The sequence below is a fragment of the Mchenga conophoros genome, linkage group LG3 (assembly GCF_057382185.1).
Source record: "Mchenga conophoros isolate Kocher_MC1m ecotype Shallow Benthic linkage group LG3, M_conophoros_male_GT1.1, whole genome shotgun sequence".
NCBI lineage: Eukaryota > Metazoa > Chordata > Actinopteri > Cichliformes > Cichlidae > Mchenga > Mchenga conophoros.
In genome coordinates, this window is record NC_140528.1 from 77,005,408 (window position 1) to 77,028,028 (window position 22,621).

At 40.4% G+C, this 22,621-nt stretch overlaps 1 protein-coding gene across 1 annotated transcript in view; it reads right to left on the bottom strand.

Moving 5' to 3' along the window:
• LOC146580560 (neuroligin-2-like) overlaps positions 1–22,621 on the bottom strand; it is a 149,278-nt gene that overhangs the window by 99,589 nt on the left and 27,068 nt on the right. The window contains exon 2 of the mRNA XM_085267334.1: positions 15,408–15,461. Within this exon, the coding sequence (XP_085123460.1) occupies positions 15,408–15,461 (54 nt within the window). The remainder of the gene's footprint in view (positions 1–15,407; positions 15,462–22,621) is intronic.

The following is a 22,621-nucleotide window of genomic DNA, read 5'->3' on the forward strand; positions in this document are numbered from 1 at the left end:
ACATTTGATGACCAATATACTAATAACACATTTGTCTATATAATTATTGATCGATTAATCAGAACAACGCCCTATTTCAAGATGTTTTCAAGTTCAAGGTAAAGTTACTGTTTAACTGAACAACAGGAGAACATGCGATCCCCACACAAGCAACATCTTTTAGATGTCGTGTTATTTATTGATCTGCAGAGTTTATTACTTCGAGCGTGTAATGTATTCTTTTTCTATTTGTGAGTTGCAGCAGGAAGAGCACAGAAACAAGAAATTGGGTGTGAGAGAGCCTGTGCTGTCGTCTCCGTTCAGGCACCAGCGTTTCCATTAAGTAATGCTGTCAGCTCTGTCACTACCCGCCGCTCTCCATCTCATACATAACAATACCTCCTTAATTGGAATGCTCCTGCGACAGTTACAACACAATCCAGGTGAAAACACACAAACGCAACGTGTACAAAGTGAGGAAGAGACAACATACCCTGAAAAATGCAGCAGCTGGCCAAACTGAGTGGAACTTTTGCAACTTAAAGCAACTTAGCTCAACATGTATCAGCAGAACTGCATATGTGTGCTGAGGGAAAGAGTTTGTCTTTTCTATGAGTGTGTGTGTGTGTTTATCTCAGTTTGAGGAGTGTGGAGTGTGTGCGTTGATGTAAAGGTGTGTGTGCAGCCATTAATCTTTAATCAAACGCTTTTACATGAATCCAGATCTTATTGTTTGTGCTACATGTCACCCCAGTGGGAGTATCTGGTTTGTCAGCAGCCGCTTGTCTTGTCCTTGTCTGTCCTGAAAGTTAATCTGATGCTAGAGAAGTAAATTCTACTTCTGTTCCCAGAGCTGATAGACCTTCTGCTGCGACACATATACACCGAACTCCATACTCCCCTTTGTACTGACGCAGCCTGCAAAAAGAATCCCGGTGAATCTTTTGGTGTTTAAAAGCGTCTTGGAAATATGAGTGTTGCAGTCCCACCCGATCACAGCTGTCTCCTGTGATGATACAGAGTCCAAATTTCATTTTTCCGGCTTCCTCTCCACAAAACTAATAAATAAACATACCTGCCAAGAATATTTCCTCAGGGTACACTATTTATATGCAATCTTAAAACTAGGCCACACAACCTGTTTTTTTCTTTATTTACATCAGACGTAATTTTACTCTACTTACTTTGATTTTGTTAGCTACCAGAGAGGTTACTTAAAACCTTTAAAAATCCAAAAATATCAACTTCTTCTCTCAGAGGTTTTGTCTATATACTAATTATTTTTGACTCTCTTATTATTTTTTAAGCCAAGCAGCAGATGCTTTCATCTATTAGACTGGCATCACAGATTGTAGGTTGGTGGGATTCGGAGCCAGATATTTCACATTAAGAACTGAGAAGATATAAATACGTCCTAAAAATGTCCGTTAGTTTTGCTTTTACTACCAAAACAAAGCCACCATCTTTTCTCCAAAAAACAGTAAATAATAATAATAATGGATTGGATTTATATAGCGCTTTTCAAGGCACCCAAAGCGCTTTACAATACCACTATTCATTCACTCTCGCATTCACACACTGGTGGAGGCAAGCTACGGTTGTAGCCACAGCTGCCCTGGGGCAGACTGACAGAAGCGAGGCTGCCATATCGCGCCATCGGCCCCTCTGGCCAACACCAGTAGGCAAGTAGGGTAAAGTGTCTTGCCCAAGGACACAATGACCAGGACAGAGAGCCCAGGGATCGAACCGGCGACCTTCCGGTTACAGATGCGATTCCCAACCCCCTGAGCCACGGTCGCCCTAGTAAAGTGTAGTTCTGTGGCCCAAGACGATGGAGTTGGAGGGACGTTGGAGGGACAAGGACGTCTACAAAAGGGAGCTAACCAGCTCGCTTCAAGGGAAACAGCAACTATCTGCTTAGCGCCAGCTTTCGGAATAAAGAGGTATCCACACTGCAGCAACGTTGGGACTAATGACCACAAAAATATGTCATTCAGTGATTTCAGATGATTTCAAAGTTTTTCTGCTTCAAGGTAGAGCTGGGCGATAGAACGATAACGATATGTATTGCGAAATAACTTTTTCTCGATAGAAAAATTAAACTATTGCGATAGGCCTCGCCGCTCTTGTCCTCTTAAAAAAAAAAGAACAGCCAATCCAAATTAAGTAGCGCAGAGCCGAACCAATCACAGCCGCAGCGTCACGTCACGTGACTTGTTACGTGCAGCACAAGTGCCAAGCCGCACATGTGTATTTGTTTGGGAAGCAGCCAGCCGCCGTGCCGCCCGGGTAATGGAGGAAATGAGTGTGCCGACTAGAGAAAAATCAACCGAGAGCGTGACCGAAGGTGATGGTTCCAATGCCGGAGAGATTGTCGAACGGAAGAGCCATAGAAGTTCCGTAGTGTGAAGGTATTTCGGCTATTTCAAGTCTGACAAAAAACAGAGTAGCGTTCACTGTAAATTGTGCCGAAAGCAAGTCTGGAAATACAATAAACCGGTGCATGCTCAATCTCTGACTGGAAGCGCTAATTCGTCATTCGGCTTTTGTCAGACTAAAGTAACTGTTAAAACTGTTTGAAAAGCTAAGCTATACAACAAGGAGAGATTGAGAATTTCCTTTTAGTTCTCAGTTTATTTGATATTGACAAAAGTTAGTCAATTTTGTCTGTTCTTCTGTAAAACAAACTAAGATTTATTTTTAGAATTAATATTTTGTTTCTAAGTGGAATTGACAGTTTAGTCTGTTTCGTTTGTTCTATTTTGAAACTTAAACGCTTTAGCGGCTGCTTTTGTGTAGTTTGCAATATTTGCCTTTATTTATCTGAAAAAGTCTCATGTTCCTTAAGTACATCTACCCTGTTGAACTTATTACGGGAAATAAATATTTAAATCAAAACAAGCTGCTGATTATTTCACATTTTACTTGTGAGCAACGGCACATTCAAATCTTACAAATATAGTTATTTGGCTTATATCGTGATAGATATCGTTATCGCCTGAAATGAAAAAAACATATCGTGATATGAAAAAATCTTATATTGCCCAGCTCTACTTCAAGGTGAGTGATTAAAGCAACATCCAGGGAGAAGTTGTTTGATGAAGTGCCAAATACCTTTTAGATTTAACAGGTTTTCTTAATATAAACGTAACACTTGAAGTTTCAAACCATGTTTCTAAAACTGAATATGACATGGCAGCGAAATCCAGTATCATATTCTAACTCCTGTATTTCTTGCTAAACACTGAATTACAGTCAGGACTACCAGGAGCTGATTGACAACAGTGTATACATTAATTACAAGCTCCCTTGCCTCTATATCATAATCAGCATTATTTAATGTGCTGTTTCTCCTCTCTAATAGAGAAAAACAACATAGTAAAAGATTCTACAATGCTTTACTTATACTGGTGATGTCAACAATTCCTGCTGGGAGGTCCTGTCTCCAATACAATTTCCAAACTTCATTTGTTTCAGTGAGCACTTTAAAGTTTATTGATTTGGATTAAATAGACCCACAATAGCTCTTGGCTAGCACAAGGCCAGCATCGGGGGTATTCACTGAGATTCAGGAGTGGAAGAGAAGCTGAGCCAGTTGCTTCCCTGAGTCCCTTATAGCCATCACACATGGCAATAAACCCGGCCAAGTGAAAAAAAGAAAAAAAAAGACTGTGTGGAGCTTTTTCCCAAGCATTAAGCTAGCTGACAGGCCACACAGTGCCAGCTAGCTCTTTCTCATCCCTCCTTTTCTTTCCTTCTCGCCTGTCCTGCTCCATCTCCCTGTACCTTCCAGTCCTTTTCAACTCCTTCTCTTTCTCAGCTTCCCTCCTTTGCCTCCTCTTCATTTTCTTTGTCTTGTCAAAGGGTTTCAAGCTCAATAAAATACTATCTGTCAGCGTGCAATGGAGTAGGTGTATTCGACACGATATTGACACAACCTTGACACGACGTGGGCCGAGCATTGAGGTAACAGGGAGGTAGGGAGCTTCGGCAGCAAATAACCGACAGGCCCACTGAGAGACAGAGTGATGGAAAGAGACAAGAGATTGAGTCTCTATAGTAATGTTGAAATAAAGTTGCTTTGACAGTACTGTTGATCCTTTCCTGCAGAAAATTCTATTTGGTTCTGTGCTGGGCTCCTTTCTACTGCACCCAGCCGTACTGTGCTAGTTTATACCCTGACATGCTAATACGTCCAGTTTTGTCATTTTATTTCGTGTATTTTCACTGCTGAGTTCAGCTCCATCCTTCTGCACCTTCCTGTTTTTCTTTTCATTCTCCTCTCATCATTTTTCAATACACAGGACTACTCGGTCTTGTCCATGTGCCACATAATTCCTTTCAAAATCCTCTTAAGAAGTAATTTGTGCTCAACACATAAGGATGTAAAAATGGTGAAATAAATCATATAATGGATGCTGCCCTGCATATTTTCCATCGCTGATTGCTTACAGTCCCCTTGTCTCTTTGTATTTCAACAATTTGGAGATTTGTCTGGATGAATGTGTTATTGTACGGCACACTGGATATTACACTTTGGCCATACTGAAAATCCACCAGGAAAAGGATGGATTTAGCACAAAAATATCTCCCTGGATGCTCCTAATTATACGAAAAAAGATGAAACGTGCCAAGTCGGTGTCCTTGCATGGCGCTGTTTTCCAAAACGAAGGATTGCGAGCGAGTAGGGTGGGGGTGTTTTAGAGCAAATGCATACGTGTGAATGCATGGGAAGAGAAGCTGACAGAGAGAGATGTTGCATTGCCTACAGGCCAGCGTCTGTTAGAGGAGTTATAACCAGAGTGGAAACGCCACATAATACAGAGAGACAGAGCGAGGAGGCAAAAAAGAGGAGCAAATGGAGAAAAACACATCGATGCAGACAAAAAACAGTGTGAAGACAAAAGCTTGTCTCTATCTCACGCAGACAACGACGAAATCTTATTACTCCTTCACCCCATCTACCATCTTGCCATCCAGGAGAGACCATCGTGAACGTTTTTTGGACATCTCTGCGTGATAAAGCTGCGCCAACATAAAGAATCGAGAGCAGGTTCCTCCAATGCCTCCGTCACTAACTAATGCCCCTCTGGTGTCATTTTTTTCTCTTATTCTCATCTGTATCAGCCTCTCCTCTACGCTTATAATAATTCATCCACAATCTGGTAAAATTAACCCCAAGATCTCGAAAACTAAAAAATAGTCTCTGCCAGGCAAAAAAATACATTTTCCTCTGTGACATCAAAGCCATTTTCAGCCATTACTGTAAGCAACATGTTCAATTAAGAGACATTAATTAAGAGCTGATTCAGGGAGCCGTGCTCACTCATGCAGCCGGTGGAGAACAACTTTCTGCGGAGCCACCGCTATGGCTGTTTATCAAAAGCCTAATGCAATGTCATTGTTTTGCTTTGAGCAGACGGCGTTCAGCCGGGACAATAAATTTTACAGATAAACTTTCACAAGCATTTGGTGCTCAGCACATTGTAAACTCAAATATTCCATATATTTAAACAGATTAACCAGAATAAACTTGAGATTTTTCAACAAATAAATATATAAAATGATAGTATTACGTATTCCTTCTAAGGGTTCCTGTGTAACATTTTTACTTTTGAATGAATGAGATTATGTTTGATTAACATAATTGTTTTGCTGATTAAGTAAGGACTTAATTTGAGTCTGAACTAATTATATCAGTGGCATTGGTGTGTTTAGCTAATTATTATGGAGCATTTATGGACCAAGAAAGACACGAAGAATCTGACAGCCAAAAGAGACCTGTTTGTTTTTTTGTTGGGTTTTTATTTCTTTTAATGGTGTAGAGTTGTGAACTATGAAAGCTCCAGGTGAAGTAGCAAAGTTTACACATGAGATAAATAACTTTTATGTAATCGTCAAACTGTAACATCGTGGGTTCAGTGGGTTATTAACAATCACTCTGTTAGTACTTACACTGCTAGAGATGCTAAGATGAAGCTTAAAATAAAGGCCTAGAAATCTAAAGGTTAGTCTGTCCCACTGACGCCAAACAAGGGTGAGCAAGACCAATGTAACAAGTAAAAATTCAAATAATTCTTCAAAACTGTGCAACAAACTAATAACGTAATTTTAAAGGTTAATGAAAAACGTGGTAGTAGAACACAGCAAAAGAAATTTGTGATCTTCGTTTAAATAAAGCTTAAAATAAATAGTTACATCATTCGGTACTGCATTGCTTGTGTGCAGTCTAATAATTAAAGTCAATAAATGCATATTTTTGTTTTTGAAAAAATTATTATTTTTTAATTCTGTTAAGCACATCCCACGGGAGAGGTGAATGGAAACTGTAAAAATATTATATAATGACCTAATTTAACTGTAATCAAAAGTATTACGCAATTGTGTAACTGAAGAGGACATTTAACTTCTAGAATTATCAAATAAATCTTTTAAGGGATCAGTTACTCCACTTTTCAGTAACTGAATTTACTCAGTTGGGTCTGCTATACAGTAATTATTGTAGTAACTGGTCATTGGTACTTAGTCCAGTCCAGTTTTTTTCATATATATGATGTGATTGTTTTTTATTTGTACACTGATATTTGGAACGATACAAACACAGAACAGAAAATATGTTGAAATTCAGAATCATTTGTGCAATAAAAGTGTTTTTATGACTGTATTATATCAGAAGCAACTTTATTTCAACATTTTTATTGTAGACCGCAGACAATGTAGAGACAGTTATTTAATAAGAACTTCACTTTTTTCTCTGTATTGTTGATTTGTGTACTATTCCTGCTGTGAGTGTTTCCTGCTTAGTTAGTGGATTGTTTATAATCTAAAGAGGCGTTTCATTACAGACACAAGTAGAGCCAACACAGAGTAAATGTTTGTTTTGTTTAGTGTTTTGTGGATAAGATTAATTAATATATTTGTTGCTTAATATTCTTAACAAGGTTATTATATGTCAGCATTGTACTTACCACACATTCTTTCGTTGCCTCTTAAGCAGTGAAAAATAACACCTAATGCAAGTTTACTCCAGATGCTTTTATTTTTAATCAGACCTCCTTCATTTTGTCCACTTTAATTATTCTCATATCATGGCTCATTTTGTTTAGCTGAACTCAGCCAACTTATACATATATTATTCCAAATCAGACTTAAAAGTGTCACATGTGCATGTACTCACATAAACTTAAATTACATTGCCATGAAAAAATATTTACCCTCTGACGTCTTTAGTTTTTTGCATATTTGTCTCACTTAAACGTTTCAGATCATCAAGCAAATTTTCAATTATTAAAGAAAGATAGCCTGATTAAATACAAAATGCAAATTTTACATGATGATTACATTTATTAAGGGGAAAACAAGCTATCCAAGTCTACTTGGCCTTGTGTGAAAAATTGTGTAATTTCTGTGTAATTGCCCCCTAAACCTAATAACTAATTGTGCCACCCTTGGCAGAAAAACTGTAATCAAGCGTTTGTGATAACTCGAAATGAGGCTTTCATGTCGACGTGTAGGAATTTGCAGAACTATTTATTCAACCACACATGGACGGCCTGTTCAAAGTCACGCCAAAGCATCTTACTCTGATTTAAGTATGGACTTCATAACCCAAGAGCGTTTGAGCTTCAGAGAGCAGTAGAGAGCAGTACTCGTGGTTTTAACACTTACTAGAAGTTGTTTAAGTCCTGAAACAGCAAAGCAGCCCCAGACGATCACGCTACCATGTCTGACTGTTGGCATAATGTTCTTTAGATGAATCAGATGTGACGGGACTCAAACCTTCCACAATGTTCAGGTCTGATCCCTTTCAACAGGTTCTCATCCCAAAGCGTAACATATCACGCCATGTGACAACACGTCTCTATGTTATGCGTTCGGAAACATCAGGAAACATGAGAACCATTTGGAATGAATCTACACATGTACATTTCATTTTACTTTCTCATCATGAATCGCTTAGGAAAACACACTATCTAACACGATTAAGGTTGTAGTTAAGGTTAGGGTTAGGGCTGGAATACATGGCTGGAGCGTGTGTTACTGCCGGGAGCGTCATTCTATTCCATCCATAATCCAGTGCGTATCATAGGGATGTGGAAGGGTACCTTTTGCGCTCCTATGGGACAACTCGGAACGTGACAAATCGTCGGTATGTTACGTGTCAGGAATGAGAACAGTCTGTCTCTTCAGACTTTTTTCCCCCAGTCTTGGGGATGATTGAGGGTTTTTTTGCAACTGCAAGACGACCTTTTTCATCTTTTTGGTCAGCAGTGGTTTCGTCCTTTTATGATTACTTTTACACATAGTGCCAGTTAGGAATGGGTAGCTTAGTTACCTTAATAAATATACTCATCATTTCAAGCTTTCATTTTATATTAAGTCTTTTTTGACTTTTAGAATTTGTCTGATGATCTGAAACATGAATGAGGCATATACTTTTTCACGGCACAGGCAGCCGTGTGTGCTTGACATCAGCATCAGAATCGCGTTTATTGGCCATGTATATGCACAGACACAGTGAAATGAATACCACAGAATGTACATAAGGTGCAGTTGCAGTATGCTAGTGGGAGCAGTGTGACAGTTCAACTGTTTAGGAGGGAGATGGCGAGGGGAAAGAAACTGTTCCTATGTCAGGTGGTTCTGGTCTGCAGGCTTCTGTACCATCTTCCAGAGGGCAGCAGGTCAAAAAGTCTGTGTCCAGGGTGTGAGGGGTCTGTGATGATTTCCCCTGCCCGTTTCCTGGTTCTTGAGAGGTGCAGGTCGTGGATGGAGGGCAGGGGGGCACCGATGATCCTTTCTGCTGCCCATACAGTCCGCTGCAGTCTGCTCCTGTCCTGTTTAGTGGCTGCACCATACCAGACTGTGATGGAGGAGCACAGGACAGACTCAATGACCGCAGTGTAGAACTGGATCAGCAGCTCCTGTGTCGACTGTACTTCCCCAGTGGTCTCAGGAAGTACATCCTCTACTGGGTCTTTTTGAGGATGGAGTTGATGTTGGTCTCCCACTTCAGGTCCTGGGAGATGGTGGTACCAAGGAACTTGAAGATCTTCACAGTCAACACCGGGCTGTCTCATATGGTGAGAGGGAGCAGTGTTGAGGGATGTCTCCTGAAGTCCACTGTCATCTCTACAGTTTTAAGCGTGTTCAGCTCCAGATCGTTCTGACTGCACCAGAGTACCAGCCGCTCCACTTCCTGCCGGTATGCAGACTCATCACCATCCTGAATGAGGCCAATGACGGTGGTGTCATCTGCAAACTTTAGGAGTTTAACAGCCGAGTTCTTGGAGGTGCAGTCATTAGTGTAGAGGGAGAACAGTAGTGGTGAGAGGACACATCCTTGAGGGGCACCAATACTGAGGGACTGAGTTTCAGAGGTGATCTCCCCCAGCCTCACTTGCTGCTTCCTGTCTGTCAGGAAGCTGGTGATCCACTGACAGGTAGCTGGTGACACGCTGAGCTGGGAGAGTTTGGAGGAGAGAAGTTCAGGCACGATGGTGTTAAAAGCCGAACTAAAGTCCACAAACAGGACCCTGGCATAAGTTCCCGGGCGGTCGAGGTGTTGCAGGATGTAATGCAGCCCCATGTTCACTGCATCATCCACCGACCTGCATGTTTGGCTATATCCTCTAACAGATGTTATGATAAAAATGCATTTGAAGGCCAGTGACTGCTCTTAATATCTATGTCTGTTTCATGTTCTGTGCAAAGATGCAGATGAGCCACTTAAGAAGACCGCGGCTGTTAAAATATCTCAAGAATCTTTAGAATATAAATGGGACTATATTAACTGCGTAATGTGGGCAAGTCACAAAATTATTACCTGTTACATCCCAACTCATAAGCCGCAGCATGAAATAATTATTACAAATGCGGCAAAGGCTAACAGAATAATTGTGTCAAATATCAACCTTTGATCACTTTGTTTGATTAATGACACTATTACACTGTAATTTAAGCAGACGGATGGTTCATATTCGTGTGCTTAATAATCATGAAGAAAATTGACTGCATTATTGGAAAAGGCTTTCATTAAGTCCACTATATAATTTACATAGATAATGTCTGAAAAAAAAAAAGACATTTTGCTCTTCAAAGGAAGCTAATCAGGCAGGGAGTTTAGGATATTAAAGTAATAAAACAAATTCAAAACAGCAATACTTTAGTTTTTCGTTGGTGTTACTACTGAGTGAAAAGCATTTTCTTGAGTTTAACTGTATCCTTCATAAAATGTCCTCATTACTTTTTTAATATGCTCTCCTTTTTTTAGCTAGACAAAAAAAATCTAAAAGAAGGACCCACTGATTTATGTTAGGGAGATTAAAAAGAAGTTATTCCAGCATGAATAAACATTAATGTGTCTTCACGGCTGATTTCTAAGGCAGAAAGCACTACCTGCTTCGGTCTAGGTACTTTGTAGCAGCATCCCGCCAGAAAAGTGAAAATAACCAGCAGAATGTTGGTCCTTCAAACATCACCATAACACAAACAGCTACACAGAAACCATCTTGGTTTTCTTGATTTGTTTTCTAGCTTTCAGTGTCACCACCAAAGATCACTTTTCTTTTCCAAAGCTGTAGCAAAATGATTATGTCATCCAGTGAGTCTGGTGGATCATACACTAATGTTTAACGAGGGAAATCATCGTAAAATCACTGCTCGGGGTTTTCATCAGTGCTTTTACCTTTTTTAACTGATTATGGACTTAACAGTGAACACCGTGCTGAAATGAAACATAATAGCTATCATGTTATCATGTTAAGATATTCTTATGTTTTCAAGAAATGTAGCTGTAACTGCTTGCATGAATCAAAGCCTCTTTTTATTCATAGCTATATAAATGGTGATCCGAAGCGTTTTCTGTGAGGTTAGTTTTGATGGGATATTTCCTTTAAGTAGTAGGTCTTATTTTATGGGGGTTTGGTCTTTTTTGTGTGCCTCTGTGCAAGTGAGACTGTGTGTGTGAGTGTGTAATTGTGTGAGTGTGTCACAGAGGTGACATTGTTCCTGGCAGAAATATGTTCCAGGTTTGGGGCTCAGGTGGCTCTGGTTTGTCTCTGATCAGGGCTGACACACAGGACAGCACAGTAACACACAACTGCTGTCTCTTTCTTGATTTAGCACAATCTCACTGTGGTTTGTAATTCCCTCCCCTCTCTCTCTCTCTCTCCAAACACACAAGCAGCTCTAAGCTCTATCAATCTTTCGGAACATTGATCGCGAACAGCACGGAGGCCCGATAGCTTTTGCTTTCTCACACCTGATGCAAAAAGCAGGGGTCGCTTTCTTTGAAGCTGTCTGCACTGGTCAAGGATGCATCTTGAGTGTACTTATAGTAAGCACTGTTTTACTTGAAAAGGCTTGCTTGTGAATACACGGCCAGGAACATCCTGCTTCAAAGCATGCACATTTGAAAAGGCTGTTGAAAGAATGAGGACAAAATGGTGGCTAAAACAGATGAACTGACTGTGCGGGCTGTTATCAGACAAAAGCTGCCCAAGGATTCGCCAGGTTTCTTCACTTAAAGGGCCACGGTGGCTTAGGTGGAGAGACACACTTCAACTAGCTGTCTTTTATCTACACAGGGAGCAGGTGCTCAAGTATGGAGCCTGATGTATTGGAACAGCATGTTTCTACAAACCAAACAGAGATGACCTCTCATATTCTTAAGTTAAACCAAGGCCATCTGAGGTTCTCATACATGTTTGAAAAGAGAGGGCCGAGGAAGCAGGTTGCAGCTGACCACCACTAAATCGTGCTCACCAATCCTTCACAATTAACCAGCCAGAAATTGATTAACAATTATCATCTAATCAGACACTTAATCTGGATGGCATTATTGTGGCCTTGTACTAAAGTGAGGAACCGTGAAGTCATGTTGGCACTTCTTTTATCTACTTAACACTGCCAAAATTAGTGACATCATATCAGTGATGCTTGAAGAAGTACCCTATGTATTTGTTACTTCTATGCTGGACTGCTATAGTTCCTTATTATAATGTGGTTGTCCCTGAAAAGCCTTCAGTCAGTCCAAAGAGCACCACAGCGAGAGGCCTAAATGGGACTAGTAAGAAAGATCATTCTTGTTTCATTTCAGGGTCTCCGTTAAATCCAGAACTGAATTTAAAATCCTTTCTATATAAAAAGTATTGAATGATCAGACCCTGTTATGCCATTTAAGGCTTACTAGTTGTTCCTAGACTTTCTAAAAGTAGAATGGGAGGCAGAGCCTTCAGCTTTCAGGCCCCTCTTCTGTGGGACCAGCTCCCAGTTTGGATTGGGCAGACAGATACCATCTCTAGTTTTAAGATTAGTCTTAAAACATTCATTTTTTAAGAAAATGGATTAAGATTAGGACTTGATCTGGATTACTGTTTACTGTTTAAAAGGCTCAGGGTCCTGGGGGACCAGGAACACTGCTTCTTTACTCTATTTTTACTCCCAAATGTGATTACATGCTACTAATAAGATCCAAGATGGAGCCAGTGTGCTCGGCAAGCCGTCTCTTTGAGCTCTGTCTACTGTTTGCTATTCTATTTTCTCAGTCTTATCCTGATGCCTTTGCGCTTCTAGCAATGGCTCAGTTTCACCATTGTCGATATGCAACTTGTCATAACCAGTGGCATGATTACCAATCACAGAGAGTCAAGGAATGGCTGCAATCTCAGCATTGTAAGATGGTGAAAGATGTACTCTTAATTCTTAATCCCCCCTCCTTCAGTTTAAAGATAGTCATTTGCCACCTTGACGCCCAGCTCAAACTAGCAGTCCTGCTTGTCCAGGATGTGTACATCCTCATCATTGAATGTTACTGGACTGTAGAGTCCTGATCTGAACTGTTAGCTGTTTTATACCATGTGCTTTGTATTAAATTTTATCTGCTATATCCCATAGTTCGTGTTTTGTTCTACATATTGTTCGGGGTCTCTCTGTGCTCCTATTTTCGGTCTTCTATTTGCTGTCACATCTGCCTTCCCTGAACCTTATTCTACCGTACTGCATTACTGCTGAATAGATTTGGTTGGCTACACAAAGGTAGGATGATTGAATTTTTGGAGTCTAATGCTTCCAAGAGGTTTTGGATGGTAGGTACTGTGTGGGGAATCTATTTGGTCAGCTGTAGCATGGTGGTGAATTTGAATAGAGCTACATGCTCAGGAACAACTGCAGTGGTTATAGTTGGCTCACTTGTGTAACCAGTTGCCTGACACCTCTGATACTAGGTTACCCCTCCCAATTAACTGCCTAAAGACCAGGGTTGAGTTGGTGAGTAGTGGGACTGTTCCTCAGTTTTCCACTCTTGCAGAGCCCACTGCAGCGTGACTTGCTCCTGACTTGTAGGTGATTTTGAATATCGGTTCTTCGGAAGCTCCTCCATTGGAATCATTTGATCAGTGCTCAAAGGACTATCACTTACAGATTGTTGAACATTTTGTTAGCAACTTGTTATAGGAACACTGTTTGACCTTTGTGTTAAGACTACAGGTCACCTTTGGTTAGGGTCATTTGCTACTTAGCAAACTTTCTGTGTAACCCTTCACAGGTGTAACCATATAGAGGCAGCTGCCATCCGGTTAAGGTGCCTGGGTTGCAAAGCGGTGTGCAGATGTACTTTTAAGCAGGCTAAACCAGCTTGTAGAGCTTGCCCAATTACTAAGGTTGTGTGAGACAGCAGACTGGATGTATAGAAGCGTATCAGCAGAATCAGCAGCTGATGTGGGCTAGCAATGAGATGGTAGCTGAGGTTGACTTTCTGACCTGCCTGAAATAAGCCTATGCTAGATTACAATTTATTGTAATGATTTGGTATTTTTTCAAATAGAGTAATAATCAGGGGTGCTGTAGAAGATTTTTGAAACATTTTGAAACCATATTCACCTTAGATATGTTATGAAGAAGACTATAGTTGAATGAAATATGTGCACAAAGAAAATGCTTTATAAGCTGATCTTTATTAGGGGGATTTGGATTTAAATTAAACACTTCTAAATGCCTGGCTGTGGCCCAGGTTACCAGTGTAACTAAAAGGCTGCCAGTATTCTTCACAGCTATGTGCATGGATATTGCCGAGCAAAGATGAATATAAAGAGCATGTTTTTTTCTTTTTGTTTGTTGTTTTATTTAGACAAGTTTTCTGGATGTGTATTTTAGTGTGGGGACAGGTAAGTGGGGTTTTTTTTCGGTGCTAAACTCCGGTTTAGGAGTTTAGCAATGCTAAATTACTGCATAGGGATTAGCAGTTCCCAAATCAAATGAGGTTAATTGCACATTGCAACAGAGGGATGAGAGACGTATTTAGAGGATGAGGGGAAAGGGGGAGGAGGGGCGTCTCGACTGGCCGCGACTGTGTTCCTGACTGTGGCAGCTCAAAAAAAAGTTGTGTCTGTGTTTGATCACCAAGAAAATCCTCCTGTGTCAAACTTCCTCCGACTCCCAACTTCAAAAAAAAAAGAAAAAAAGACCCCAAATCAAAGAGCAAGAAAAAAATCCACCGCACAACCCTCAAAATAGCATAAAGAGAAATATGTATCAAAATATCATCAGTCATCTTTCTCCAAGAAACAAGTCCAAAAGAATCAGGAATGATTGTGTGTGTGTGTGTGTGTGTGTGTGTGTGTGTGTGTGTGTGTGTGTGTGTGTGTGTGTGTGTGTGTGGGAGGGGGAGGGGCGGCAGATGAAAGTGCAGATAAAATCACCTCCGTGGTATCAGTGCTGCAGGTAGGAGATAAATTAAAAGCAGGCTGAGAGTTCTGTGCCCTTATTCCAACAGCTTATTAGACCTAAATCTTCTAAAGCGGGGTATGAGTGTCCTTGCATGTCCCCACCCTCCTTTTCCTTTTTTCCCCTAACTTGATTTGATGTTATCATCACTGACTTGGAATAGAGCTAGCTTAATATTTGCGTAGCTCCTTATTCAACAGCAATTTGATCCTTGAGCCGGAGGTTGAGGCGCAATAATAATGCACCTCATTGTGTAAGCAGGTCTCAATAGGTGCTTTGTTGCTCAAAATCCTGACAACAATTTGGTTTCGGGGACAATGCCGTTCAGCTGGCCAATGTATTTTCAAGGGCACGGTGTTGATGGTGGTAGTCGAGGCCGGCTATTATTAGAGAGCAAGAAAAGGACCTCTGGAAAACAGTGGAGATGGCTTAATAATGGGTATCTGGGTTCCATTAGCCAGCCGTTATGATCATCCAAGGTTAGCTGAGGCTAATGATTTGCATATGAAAGACAGCTTTTTAATTGCAGCGGTCAGCACATACACTTACACCAACACATCGGTATGCATCTGATGTTCCAAAGTCCCACCTAGAAGATGTTTCACCTGTGTGTGTGTGCGTGTGTGTGTGTGTGTGTGTGTGTGTACACATCCCCCAAAAAGACTTCAAAACAAGAAAAAAGGAAAAACATGCAACAAAAATACCTTCGTCTCGAGGCTTGTTCATTGAAGATTCATCGTGTTTTTTTGTGAGCGGACCTAGGGTTAAGAAAAAAAGGGGGGAAAAAGAGAAAAGAGAAAATTTCAAAAAAGATTACTGGCAAAAACCGAAAAAAAGAATATCAAAAAAAGAAAAGAAGCAAGAGCAAAAAGGACAAATCAGCAAGAGTTCATGTTTGCTTATTGTGTGTGTGTGCGTGTGTGTTTTTCCTTTAAAAAGAGTACCAAAAACAAAAACAAAAGGCATCACAGACACAGATTTATCACAAGAAAAGACACAAGATCAAAGAAAACTGGTTCGGATTTCCTTTTCTCCCCCTGCAGAAGAAAATGCTGCCACTGTTTCTGGGCCCCTGGTTTCTCTCTCTCCTTTAAACCCTTTTTTTTGTTCCTGAGTCTAACTTGTATTGTTTTTGTTGGAAGCTGGGTGGGTGGAAGGGAAAGGAGGTGGAAGGTCGGGGTTGGGGTTGGAGGAAGAGGGGGGAAAAAGGGAATGTGGATTAATAAGACCTCGGTGGTTTGAAGAACAGGACCCAGCCCTTTCCTCCACGCAGAAAAAAAGAAGAAAACACCTACAGGACGGACGGCAGGTTTGGGTCCTGATGCTCAAACCTCAAAATGTTAACGCTGAGCATTTAAGCAGCGAGAGCACCCCGAAAATCTCCACGGGCTGCTGCACAACATTAGTCAATTAGAGCTTTTTAGAAAGACACACAAAGACACCTTTAATTAGACAGCAGGAGACAATGACCCTGGAATGTTAAAAGGCATGTTAAACATGTTTCAGATAAAACAGGGAACAGGTGCTTCAGCATTTTGGAGGGTTTTTGTGAGTGCATGTGTGTGTGTGTGAGAGCATTATTTAGTGGGTAAACCACAGCGTTATTCCCCAGGCGGGTAAATAATTACATAACACAACAGCAGTGTGTCAATTTGAAATGACAAGTAAGCGTGGTACTAATTGCGCAGAGGAAAGCAGGTAAAAGGTGAATGTAATTTGATCCCCATCTACCCACGGGCTGTTTTTTTTTTTTTTTTTGTAAATTAAATGAGCGGCAAAGAGAAATGCAAAAATGCAAGAAGATGGACAAAGAGAGAGATCTGCACAGAAAGAAATCAAAGAGAGAAAAAACAAACCCTTCTCATTCGTTGATGGAGCCTCACTGTCACATCAAGTCTTTTTCTTCATCAACACAAAGTGAGAACTTTACAAAAAACTACTCTGTAGATCACGTTGGCTTTATCCTCCACCCACCTGTCAGGTTTCTGAATGCTTCGGTCACGTCCAGCTCAGATCTCACAGGGGAAAAAAAAGGAAGACAAATGCTTTTTCTAGTTCCAGCAAATGCTACGTGTGCATATGGTTCGCCTCGTCTCTCAGAAGGTGAGCGTTTGTAAAAAATACTCTTCACCTCGGCGCTCAGAAAAGTAAGTACTACAGCAAGATACTCCCTCACCTTTCATCACTTTGGCTTTCATCTGATAAATCCAATTTTTGAACTTGAGGTTTGGCAGAGGACCTTTTTTTCCTGAAGGATTTGTGGGGAAAAAAAGAACTTATATAACAACAACTTACTGAGAGTATCTGAAATTCATCAGGGGGGAAATATTGCCGGTGCACAAACTACAAGGTGAATGCTGAATGTCAATTATCTGCTAACAACCGGGCAGATATAAATGACTAAAGTCTAAGGAACACTTCACCTCCAAATAGGAGATTTCAAAATAAAAGTCTTTATGAAACTATTATAACAACTTTTAGAGCTGAGTAACATTATTTTTGAACTATGATGAAATCAGCGCCGGTTAAAAAAAGATATCCGGTCTTTAAGTCTGACATCATTAGCCGCTTCAGGTCCCAACGTCAAACGAACACTGTGGCATCACTGAGAGTTAAAAACGTATCTAAAACGTATCTAAATTCTTTCATCTGTAATAAAATGATCAGCGTTGCTGCTCTACCAGGTGTAACAGTTAACTTTAACATTTAACAGAGTTAGAAGCTAGCAGGGAGTTAGCTCGCTAGTTTCCACCTAAACACAATATTCCATGTTCTGACTGAGAGATTTCTGAAAAATTTTATACATGTAGCTCTGATGTCACTTTCGACATAAATGAAGAAAGAAAACTAAACAGCAGTGACATTTGTAGGGTTACTGAAGTTGGGCTAGCTACACAGCTATGGTTAGCATAATATAAACATATAAACACAGCGAAGCTGGAGGATGAACGCTAACTTTTTTCCACTGGTTTTTCCGATGGTTAGGGACAAATGCAGGATGCTGCAAATGGATCAGACTTCAGTCAGGAGAATAACTGAGATCGTCCATCCACAATTCGAGGTTAGTCATTAATATGCTGCTGCATGGGTTGAGCTGTTGTTACATCGTAAGGTTTTAAAAGCTTTAAAATGAATAGTGGTAATAAAAACCAAGAGAGTCCGACAGTGATCACTGACTTTTTTAGGGGCTTGTTCAGATAAGTAGAATAAGATACAAAGCATTAAAACATGTTAAAAACACAACAGCCGTAATAAACAAGGAGTATTTTGGACCCAGAAGCAGGGTTCATTCGTCATCACTTAAAGACCAGATAGAGAGCAAGTTACAGCATTATAGGAAGGAATTATAAAAAGATAAAGAGCTCATCCTCCCTGTTATTATAAATATGTATTTAATATTTTTGATTTTTATACTCTAAAACTTGGCTGACTTGTGCTTCTTTAACCCTGTAAAGCCTGAACTGTTAAATAATTACCAGAAAATTCTATTTTTTTTAATATGGAGTGTGTTTTTTTGTAACTTCAGACAATAAAAAACTTAAATAACACTTTATATATGTGTGTTTTAATTTGTGTCACTTTTTAGTAGTTTGCTCACAGTAGCACTTTGTGTGTCTGAGAGTACACATCAGGTTTTTCAGGACAAGAAAAATCACACGGGAGATGTAGAAGTCTGAAAAACTCATGTATCAAATATGATATGCGTTCCATTACAAGGTTAAAAGTGTTTCAATCTAGAATGTGTTACATTGCACCAGATTTATAGGCACAAGGTCAGGGGTGATGGTATACATCACAAGTGTCAAATTCAGTTTCAACAGCAGCTACGCTGGAGCAATCATATCAAGAGCTCAGTGCATACAGTTTAACATGCTTTCATTTTAATCTAGAAAGGATGTTTCTTAGAGCCTTTCCAGTTAAGCGCCTCACAAAATACTCTATTAGTTTACAACAGCCCTGTTCACAGCCTCACCATGATAGTGCGGGGCAATTAATAAAACCAAATATAACCCGATTATAAAGCAATCAAATGAATCTTTATGTGCACATCTGTCTGCAAATCTTAGCAAGCCTGCTTCAAAGGCCTGAAAAAGACCAAGGCATCTCAATAGTTGTGTAAGAAATGTCATTTAAAACAAGAAGTCAGAGATCTTAGTTCATGGAATATACATGTCCACACGCTGTAGCTTTCTGCCATGAAATTGGTCACACAAAAATGACACTTGCCTTCACAGCTCCATCACTTTGAGACTTGGGCTCAAAGCACAGACTATTGTGCTGTAATTGCGCGTCTTCTATGTCTTTGACTTTGTGAAGCCTCTGTTCCTCGTCTATGGCTCCAAATCTTTACTAGTTTGTGGATTTCAAAGAGCACAATAACAATGCGAGTTATGTTGTTTGAGAACAGAAACTGTTTGCACCAACCCAACATCAGATTTTTGCTGTATTCTCTGTTAGCTGGCCATGAATCGCTGTGGAGACGGTTGTTGGTGTGTTGGTGTGCTAAAAGTGAAATGTGGGCCAGGTTCAAACTTACAAAGGGCCAGATCTGGCCCGTGGGTGTGGATCCTGACACATGATTTATAGAACTGTAACACAGAGACATGGATTTACAATCTGAGCGAGGTTAGGACAGAAGGATTCGTCATGTGGACAACATTATGCTTTTACGAAAGTTCATGAAAGTCCTCCAGCAGCTAATGCTGAGCTCATCTGACATATGAAGCCTTACAACCTCCACACTAGTGTAGTGCCATTCTACCACACAAAGTACAGTGGAGGTAGTATTTAAGACCGTAACACGTTCAAGTGAAACAGTGAACGTGTTACAGTTGCTGACTTTTTTGGACACAAACATGGAATTCCTTCTTAAACACAATTTAAGTACTTACATTTTAAAATACAAACTGCTTTCTTGTTTTGAGTAAATTATTAGAAAAGACCAACAAAAAGAGTTATGATGACTAATTTAATGGAAACTCGAAGACTGGTGACCTAAAATCAGAAGGTTATAAGTATTTAACTAGTATCTACCACATGGAAGCTGATTTTTCAAACATTTCCACTTATATTTAAAATCCTGAGGGTGAAACATCTTTTGTGGCATTTCCAAACTAAAAACAGATTTTGCTTATACAACAAAAAATCCTGGGAGCTCAGAGTCACCAGTTAGATCCTTGAGAATGGAAACTCTTTAGTGGAAACAACACCAGTGGAAACCTGAGTAAACTCCATCCTTTTGTTGAGACACGTGGATTTTTTTTTCCTTTAGTGAAACACATGAGAGTAAAAATAAGCCCCTGACTGACCACTTCATTGATCAAGTTCAATATTAGCTGTGGGCACAAAAAAATCAACCAATGTGATTGACGCACATCAAAACGACATCCCGAAAAGCTGTGAAAAAAGTTTAAATGCTGGACTGCTTATCAAAGAAACAGGAGCGAGCAGGGATTTTGGGGTTTGGTGGCTGGTGGGGCTGTGACAAAATGGGAAGTAAGTAAAATCAAGCAACCATTACCAGCAACATGCTGAGGAAAAGTGTAAAAGTGTAGCTTGATTGACATCTTTTCGCAATGAGTGGGCGAGGAGCTGAGCACTGAGAATCAAGCTATTGGTGGGAGAAATAACTGGTCTTCCTGACGTTTTAAGGCCTTTTTTTCCTCCCCACAATCAAAAGAACTGCAGTGATGGGCGTGTGAGCAATTTCCTGGAGAATCAAACCCTAACTCCATCAACCCCATTTACCCCCCGCATGCACTGACTGCACCTGTAGAGGCTAAAAATACCAGCACATGTCATTAAAGCACACCAAAAACAGACAGAAGGGATTAACACTGCACAGACTAGTTCAGCCCCAGGACTGAAACAAAGACATCTGCTAACTCTTAGAAATAAAAAAGCCTAATGAGGCTTTTGTGTACACTTTTCAGATATTAAGATGTATTTTAATCAGGCATGCTACATAAAGCAGTGGCTAAGAATATTTCAGACCTCCAGTTGTTTACACCCTCTCTTTTTACACAGACCCATCCTTTTATCCTCCCCTCTTTCCTTCTTCCTCTGCTTGCGTTATTCTGTCTGGATCGTGGGTCGACCGCAGCTCGCTTTGAAGCCCGTTATGTAAGGTTTCAATTTGGCTCCACTTCTCCCGATGGCCAGACCTCTCCAAAACATGGAAGGTGCATGCAAAATGGACTGTTAGGACACACTGGCAATGGAGGATGTGAGGAGATGCTCACAGGTTCATGCACAAGGTGTGCACAGCAAAGAAGATGGGGGAAAAGCCAAAGGTGGTGGAAACGGTCCTTATTGTGTCTTGCATTGCTGAACATATTAAACTATATTATTTGTGCAGCTGTGTCTGACATTTAGAGAAACAACAGGTTAAACAGAGGATTTTGTTTGTCATTTATTGTCTTTCAGTGTGTTCAAAAAACATTTAAATCATTTGAAAGTTATAGCACACATAGACACGGTCAAGACTATCTGCTGAAGTTTGAATGGAGAATGTGTAACAAAGGTGATTTAAGTGACTTTGAAGGTGGTTGGTTGTTCGTACCAAACAAACTGGTCTATTTCAGAAACTGCTGATCTGCTGGTATTTTACCCCGAAAAACAAACAAGCAAAAAAACCTCACATATGACCAAGAGAAAATATCCAGTCAACAGCAGCTCTGTGGTAAAAAAAATATCTTGTTGATGCAAGACTACAGGAAAGCAACAGTAACTCAAATAATGACTTTTGCAGAAGAGCATCTCTGAACAACAACCTTAAAGCTAATGGGCTACAGCAGCAGAAAACCACACCAGGGCCTCTCGGATCAGCTAAAAACAGGAAACTAAGGCGAAATAGTAAATAAATATAAATAATATCTGTTTTTAAAGGGTCGATAGCTTTTGATGCAATTAAAAGTTTCACAAGTGTCATCTCTTTTTCTTTTTGCGCTTTTTCAAAAGGAACATAATTATTAATTAAGCTTTTATTTTGGTTAAACTCCATCTGATGCAATGGGTAACAGAGATTGGATTTATTTTTTTAATAATGCTATATTTTGCCCTGTTTTGTACATTCATATCATTCTGTGTGTACCACACCAGTTGGTGTCATTATGCGATTTGACGCAGACTGAATTCCCAAACACCGGAGAGGCTTATTTCTTTGTGTTTATGGATATGAGTGAACGTGCGTAAAACTGCTTATGTGCCGCTGCGCGAGTAAGTACGTGTTGAGTAGCTCATTTAGGCAGTCCGGCGTGATCTACGAGGAAACGTTAGTGTGCCTGACAGCCTCTGAGTGAGCGGCGACTGTGCAAGAGATTACGCGTGTGTCTGTGTGAGACGGTCGTAAAGACGGGAAGATAGGATCCCACCATTGTCCTCGAGCTAAAGTATAGCAGCAGAAATGAAATGAATACCTCAATCGGATTTGTGAGCGAACAGGTTAGAGATGAGCAACGGGGACGGGTGAGAGTCGCTCACCCACATTCCCCTATTTTACACCTTGTAAGTCCATGTTGTGGTGTGAGTGCATGCGTGTGCAATAGAGCTGCACAATGGCAAGATGTACAGACAATCAAGCAGCCGGGCAGGCAGACATATAATGCTGCCATTTATCACGCAGCACAGCTCCCTGAGCCGCTAAACTCTGCATGCGTATGAGTAGCGTGTGGGCTGGTCGCACATGAATAGCTGTGACTACATTACAAAACAACTGTGAAGTCCATTTTCGGATGAATGGCAGTTAAAGTCGGAGCCACCGCGAGCTTGGCGGAGCTTCTGTCCTTTCAGGTGATGTTCAAAATTCACACATCAGAAATATTCCGAATGGATTTACACAGCCGTCATTAGTCACCCTGTCAAAAGTAGTTTTCCGGCACTCCCGCGTCATTAAGTCTCAATTCAGTTCTCTCAATTA